The following is a 7,528-nucleotide window of genomic DNA, read 5'->3' as shown; positions in this document are numbered from 1 at the left end:
TTTAAGGTCGTTAAAAATTCTCCCTGAACTATTGAGATTGTTAGATTTAAGGATTTTTGTGTAATTTTAGTAAAAAAAATTTAACATGGATGAAAGTTCAGGGGCATAATTTAGTAATATCAAAGTTTGAGGTGGCATGATTTGGTAGATATCAAAATTTGAGAGTATGATTTAGTACAGAAACAATCACTGAAATAGTAAAATTGAATAAAATTATATAAAAATCTTTAAATCTAACAATCTCAATAGTTCAAGAAAAAAATTTAACGGCAAAAAGAGTTCAGAGAACATGATTTGGTACATGTCAAAATTCCGGAGAAAAAAAAAATACTAATTAGCCAAGAAATTATGTAGAAAGTTTAAGTAAGAGATTGGAGATATTCAAGTTATAGATGCTATGCCATACCAGGAGCTAATGGACTGCCAATTCGAGTAGCAAAATAAACCACTTGATCATGCACTCATTTAAATATTTTTAGTAAGAAAATATGCTAAATTTATGAGAATGAGGGAAAGAAAATAAAAAATATATATATTAAAAGAAAAGTAATATTTTGAGATGATATATGCTTTCTTTTGACAATTATAAATAGTTCGGGGTTAGATGCTCTTACAAGTCCCATGTTTTTGGGTCTCTTAGATAAGAGCTTATAAGTTTATGCACACAAAATTCAAAGATGATCATATATGTCCATACAGGTGTAAGCATATAACAATACATATAATATTCAATTAAAGGTACTTTATACGATAAACCACTCCCAAATATGTATACATAAATATAGAAAGTGGAATACTAAAGTATACTGATAGTGGAGAAAAGAGGTGAGTGTGTTGAGTAATAAAGAAACACCTCACCCCATCTTGATCATTTTGCTTCCTCATTATATATAAATACACATATATAACACCATGTTTGGTACACCATAAACAAAGAAAGTGTTATTTGGATTAAACAACATTGAAGGACTCAAAAGAAAAAAAGGGAAAGGTGTAAATAGCTTATATATAATTTGGAGCCAATCATTTCACAAAACCACTTTGGTGGATATTTCATGACTTGAAGGGAAGTGCTCTGATCACAATTTGATGGTACAATGCTGCTAGTGCTGCTCCAATGAAAGGACCAACCCAGAATATCCACTGCAATAATAATTCCAAAAACAATATGCATAAGTATGTCAAAGACTAATATATTAAAGCTTAAAAAATAATGGAACAGAGTGAAGATAAATGCTCTGTTTTGCTTACATGATCATCCCAAGCATGTTCTTTGTTGTAGATAAGGGCAGCCCCAAGACTTCTAGCTGGGTTGATACCTGTCCCAGTGATAGGGATTGTGGCCAAGTGAACTAGGAACACTGCAAACCCAATTGGTAGTGGTGCCAATATCTGAAAATATACAATTCAATAAAATTTAGGGGTCTTTTCATTTTTACAATTTAAAACAATTTTTTTTCTTGCATTTTTACGTAATTCTATATAGAAATTTCTATTGCAACTAGTGCTGCAACCTAAATCGCAATAAAAAATCATATTGCAACCCACATAAAAACTACCGGAAAAACTAGTTTAGAAACTTAAACTATAAATTTGAAAAAAAAAATGAAAAAACAATATATGGGATAATTATCTTAAAATGTATAAAAATTGAGTTGGAATTGGGTTTTTAGTTTGGCTTACAGGAACATGGGAGTCACGGGCATTGCGCTTGGCATCAGTAGCTGAGAAGACAGTGTAGACAAGCACAAAGGTGCCAATAATCTCAGCACCAAGGCCGTCGCCTTTGGTGTATCCGGCTGCGACGGTGTTGGCACCGCCGCCGAGCGGGACATATTGATTTTTCTCGAAGCCCCTCACCACAGCGGCACCGCATATGGCTCCCAAACATTGCATAATGATGTAAAACACTGCTCTTGTCAATGACAACTTCCTTGCCAACAACAGCCCGAATGTCACCGCCGGGTTAATGTGACCCCCTGCCCAATATCACAATTACTCAACTTATTTTTTATGTCATAATAAAAGTAAGTAATAACTCTTTCAAATACTATTTATTTTTTTCTTTCTTTAACCATTTTTTAAAATATTTGTTACAAATTTGAGAAAATAGGGAAAGGATTATTTCAGAAATACCTAAAACAACAAAAAAAAAATACATTTTTACAGAATTATGAATTTTTTTATTTTATGAATTTTTTTTTATTACAAACTGTTGTTTATACGTTGTTTTAAAAAAAAAAAATTGTTATTTACGTGTTATTTTCACATTACAAAAAATATAATATTGCAACAACATAAGAACAACATTAAAATAACAAAATTGTGAAAATGTAATTAAGAAAAAATCTAATTTTCGGTATATTCTGTCAATTTCCCTAAAAAATATATATTACTAATCCTAAGGTAAACCGGGTAAGACGAGAGACTTTAATTTTAATAAATTATGTGAGGTTATATTCAGTACTTTAATTATAAAAAAGCATATTTATCAATTAAATTATTTTACAATTATATTCAATTAATGTGTAATAAATAATGTAATTTTAACTTATCCCATCGTCAAAGAGCCAAAAAAAAAATTATTCTTTTTAAAAATACACAAAAAAATTATTAATTTTTAAAAATTCATGTATCTTAAAAACAAGTTCCAATAATTAATATTTTTACATAGGCCGTATTACTATATGATATATAAAAAGACATTAAAATTATAAAGATAAACATATGGATTATTTATATATGATCTAATAATAATTAATGCTATTTTTTTTATTCTCCAATAAAAAAAAAAACAAAGTGAGCTTGGTTTAAGTCTTTTTTTTTTTACCTGAAATACCAGCAGTGCAATAAACAAGAGCAAAGATCATTCCACCAAAGGCCCAAGCAATGCCTTGGATTCCCACAGTTGAGCATTTGGTTGGAGATTTCACTACGCCCATAACAGTCAAAACCGTTATGTAAAGGAACAAGAATGTGGCCACGAACTCCGCTATCCCGGCACGGTAAAACGACCAAGAAGACAGCTCCCCCGGCTCGAAAAGCGGCGCAGGCGGTGGCTCCGAGTAGTCCTTCGAGTCTTGACTCTGAGCAGCCGTTCCTAAAGGCTGTCTCTCTCTGTACATATTGGCTCCAAGTCTAACATCTTCTTCTTTCCCTTCCATGATATTATAGTAATATTTTGTCACCAAAAATAAAACTAAGATAGTTGAAGTAGAATAATAAGGGTGGTTTTTAGAGAATATGAGTATTAGTTTGGGTTTTGAGAAGAGTTGTGGTTGTGTTGAAAATGAGTGAAGAAATGGGGTATTTGTAGTGGGACTTTTCTTTGTGTTGTGTGATGAAATTAATGTTTTCTTTTTTATTTTAACGAATTAATATTGAAATGTGCATTATTTGTCGACACACCACCGACCCCTCCAATCAGCACTAGAAGAATCATTTGTTTGTTTTGATACAAATGCAATAGTCTATTCTTTCTTTCTTTCTTTCTTTTTCTTTTTCCTTTTTTTATGATAACAAAAATTTGGGATTTTTCTCTCCAAAGATAAAAGTTGGATAATTAAGAAAATTTCCCAATAAATAATGATCAAAAGGAATTCTCTCTTCTTCAAATCTCCTTCTAAATAGAAGAAAAAATAGAATTTCTCGTTTCTAAATCTGTAATTATCGGAGGTCATTTTTTTTCTCTGGCCAAACCCATCGGCCTTCTCTAGACTTATAGGTGCAGCTTGGTCGGTTGTGTCTTGCTATTATTAACTTCGCGTGTCAATAATCTCTGGACTTATAGGACGTGGCCTTTGGTGTATTTCTTTTTGCTATTATTAACTGAAAAATTTTAGATAAAAAAAAAAGTAATGTTAATTAGGCGACATGTTGAAGGGTTTCTTTTATTTAAGAAAGTTCATTATTTATCTTAACAACATGTTAAGTCAATCCATTACACGAAACAAAAGAATTGTAACTAATACGGCAAAGAATATTGGAGAACATTGTCTCACATGGATTAAATGTAAAAGTATTGAAGCATATATAAGAACATGGGCTACTCCACTCATTGCCAATTGGTTTTGAGATGGAACCCCATAATTCTTAATAAAGAAATACTCTAAAAATTGCTAAATAATAAAACTTTAGTATTTGAAAAAGATAACTCTAACTTTCTGTTCCACCAAGACATAATATGGTATATCTGATTTTTGCTTACACCAAAAAAAACACTTGTCAAATTACTTTAAAAAGGTGATATAAACTTGACATTTAGAGGTGCTGAGGTCTAACCAGAACTCCTTTCGGTTAGGAGCGCACTGTTATTTCCACTAAAACGTTAGACTTCTCTATTAATTTGCATACAAAAACAAAACACACCCAAATTTACTACACTGTCACTTCGAACTAAAAATAACATAATTGACATATATATATAGTAAATAGTAATATAAGTGTAATAATTTATTGATTAGTGGCCAATGAATATTCTAGAGTTTCTTTCATTATAATTGATTATTTTTTTCTGTAAATGTTATGCTTATGTAATGAATCGTCCCATTCATGAATATTGCTTTCATCATTCGAAAAAAAAACATCAAATAATTTTGGTCAATATTGTCTGCATTCCTTCCCATGATCCATCAATATTTTCTAGTACGTATTTATACATTAATGATACAACAATTTAACTTTTTGAATATGAAATGTAATTATTTGACGAGTTTTTAAAAATGTCGTTTACATATTTTTAATTTACCTAACTTTTGAAGTACCGTAATTTGAAATCCAAGCTTAATCGATTGCCTTAGAGAAATTTATGGGCAAGAGTGGATGAATGAGTACTCCAAAAGTTCGATGTGACAGTCTGCACTGTGTCTAAATTTCTAGTTTATTAATTAAGTAAGAATTTCATTTACATGTTTACGTATATAAATTTCTCTTTTTATTACAAAAAAACACACAAATATGTTGATCATGATCAGCCACTATTATATATAATGGAAAAAAACGAAGGGAGTTAAAGATGAATTTAATATTAATCACTCATAGTTGGTTTAAAGATTTGTATAATTATTTGTTTAGATTCTGTGTTTTACAAAATTAATTTTGATACCTTATGTTTAATTTGTAGAAAGGTTAAACTCTTAAACACAATTTTAGTCAAAATATTTTTAAATATGGCTAGGTTAAACAACAACTCCTCTGTTGAAGAAAAAAATCAAACAGATTCAAATCTAACAAAATATTTTAGTTATATTCATAAAATGCGTCGTCCAAAATTATATAAGCCCCTCATTTAATCAAATGATAAGATAATCACTGAAAACTGTAGCGCAAACTTTGTCAAGTTTTGATATGTTTGTGTTCTTGTTGCTTCTGAAAACTTGTTCACATTTGGAAAGCCTTATGTCTAGGTATTGGTGGAGTTCGAGTAGTAGGAAAGGTGTGAGCTGGTTTAGTTGGAGGAAACTATGCAAAAATAAGAACTCTGGTGAGATGGGTTTTCGAAGTTTGCGTGAGTATAATCTATCTTTGTTGGGTAAGCAAGGTTGGCGGTTACTTCTGCACCAAGATTCCCTTGTGGGTCGGATATATAAGGCTCGATATTTTCCTAACTGCTCATTCTTGGAGGCCGAGTTGGGTGGCAATCCGAGTTTTATATGGCGCAGTGTCTTTGAGTCACAATCGCTACTTAGAGATGGTGTCCGTAGGAGAATAGGACCAGGTTCATCTATTGAGGTGCTCAACACACCTTGGCTTTTGTCTGAGGCTAACCCATATGTGGTGTCTAATCATCCACCACTGGCCAATTGTAAAGTGTCTCAACTCATGAAGCCAGATAGTAGAGAATGGGACTTGGAGCTTATTGAGGACTTGTTTGATTCCCGTGATGTTGAGCTCATCAAACAGGTGTCTTTGAGTGTTAATCTTCGAATTGATAGTTGGTTTTGGAATAAGGATCCAACTGGTTTTTTCACTGTCAAAAGTTTCTATAATCACTTACAGGTGTCAATGGTAATTGGAACTCATCCATGGAGGATGATGTTTGGAAGATGTTGTGGAAAATTAAAGCCCCTCCTAAGGTTTACATTTGGAAAGCTCTTTCAGGTTGTTTGCCTACACGTACTCAACTTTATAATAAACATGTTCCTGTGGATCTACATCGTGTGTTGTACAACTATGGGGAAGAGTCAATTTTTCATGTTTTCGTCCAATGCTCCTTTGCTCATTCATGTTGGCTCTGATCGGCGTTAGGTGTTGGCAATTCTGCAGCAACCAATTTTTTTGACTGGTTTATGGAAGTGTTGGCAGTAGGCAATATGGAGTTGGTTGAAGAAGGTGTCATGGTTAGTTGGGCAATTCGGAAGGCTCGAAATGATATACTTTGGAATGGTAAAAGTTGTAGTGCTGCTAATGTTGTTTGGCTGGCTCGAACCACTCTCCGACAATGGAAGTGTGCTTAGTCTAAGCGGTTGGACTCGATTTCCCTATTTTCCAATCGCACTGACACAAGAGAACGCTGGTCCAAACCGGCTGCTGGACAGTTAAAAATTAATGTGGATGGGGCGGTTTTTGAAGACACAAATGAGATTGGTACTAGTTTTGTAGCACGTGGCTGTGATGGTGGAATAATTGAGGCATTTTTAACTATTTCTTCTGTCAGTTGCCGACCCGAAATTGCAGAAATTCTAAGTGTCAAAGAGGCATTTAGTTGGATAAAGAGGAATAACAAGTCAAATGTTATTTTAGAGACGGATTGTATTTTAGTTGTTCAAGCTATTCTTAGTTCGGTATTTATGCCTTCTATTTTTGGTATATTTGTTCAAGATTGTCAATTTATTTTATCTGCTTTAAGTAATGTTTCTATTGGTTATGTTATACGGTCTGCTAACAAAGCCGCGCACTGTATGGCACGTGGTGCTTGTTATTGGTCAGGTCGTTGTTTTACTGAGAGCGATATTCCCCTTACTCTTCAGGCATTTGTATTAGCGGATGTTTATTATTTTCATTCAAAAAAAATGATAAAGATAATAAGATATTTAAATAATTAATCATGATAAAAAAATTATTCTTTTGTACCACTTTTAAGATTAACAAATGCAATTAACATAATAATAATTAATATAAAACAAATAGTTCTCAAAACTTTTAAGATTTAATAGAGACAAAAATATAAATATAATGAAGACATGTCATTTATATATGTATTTTATTTGTCACAAACCCACGCATGACCAAAAGTCGGTCATATTTTATAAGTTGCAATATATTTGCTTTGTTAAACAATTTTTTTTTATATATATATATATATATACTTTTTTTAGAAAATTTTACGATTGTATACATTGTACTTATTGAAGACATCCTACAAAATTTTAAAATTTCAAAAAAAAAAAATTAATATATTGAAAATAAGGTTCAAAGAGTCTGTTGCACGCGTGATTTTTTTATTATTTTATACGTGCGCATGTGAAATAGACAATTTGATCCGTTCAGATTCACAGAGTGTATTGATCAGGGTTTACCTGCCTTGGTA

General features: G+C 31.9%; 1 protein-coding gene across 1 annotated transcript; it reads right to left on the bottom strand.

The window, feature by feature from the left end:
- Window positions 1-813: 813 nt before the first annotated feature.
- On the bottom strand, window positions 814-3,334 carry LOC115697719 (aquaporin PIP1-2). The gene is made up of 4 exons (XM_030624817.2): window positions 2,831-3,334; window positions 1,684-1,979; window positions 1,252-1,392; window positions 814-1,143 (listed from the first exon to the last, which is right to left on the bottom strand). The coding sequence occupies exons 1-4, from the start codon at window positions 3,162-3,164 to the stop codon at window positions 1,054-1,056; spliced, it is 861 nt and encodes a 286-aa protein (XP_030480677.1). The 5' UTR covers window positions 3,165-3,334; the 3' UTR covers window positions 814-1,053.
- Window positions 3,335-7,528: the final 4,194 nt, after the last annotated feature.

Source organism: Cannabis sativa, chromosome 7, assembly GCF_029168945.1.
Source record: "Cannabis sativa cultivar Pink pepper isolate KNU-18-1 chromosome 7, ASM2916894v1, whole genome shotgun sequence".
NCBI classification, from domain to species: Eukaryota; Viridiplantae; Streptophyta; class Magnoliopsida; order Rosales; family Cannabaceae; genus Cannabis; species Cannabis sativa.
The sequence above is the reverse complement of the archived record's forward strand: the minus strand, read 5'-3'. Positions and strand labels throughout refer to the sequence as shown.

Excerpts from the sequence above, each read along its gene's own strand:
- LOC115697719 (XM_030624817.2), bottom strand. The coding sequence starts at position 3,164 with ATGGAAGGGAAAGAAGAAGATGTTAGACTTGGAGCCAATATGTACAGA. Across the intron at positions 1,393-1,683 it reads CCCGTGACTCCCATGTTCCT|ATATTGGCACCACTACCAAT; the intron begins GTAAGCCAAACT and ends GTATATTTTCAG. Across the intron at positions 1,144-1,251 it reads AACATGCTTGGGATGATCAT|TGGATATTCTGGGTTGGTCC; the intron begins GTAAGCAAAACA and ends TTATTATTGCAG.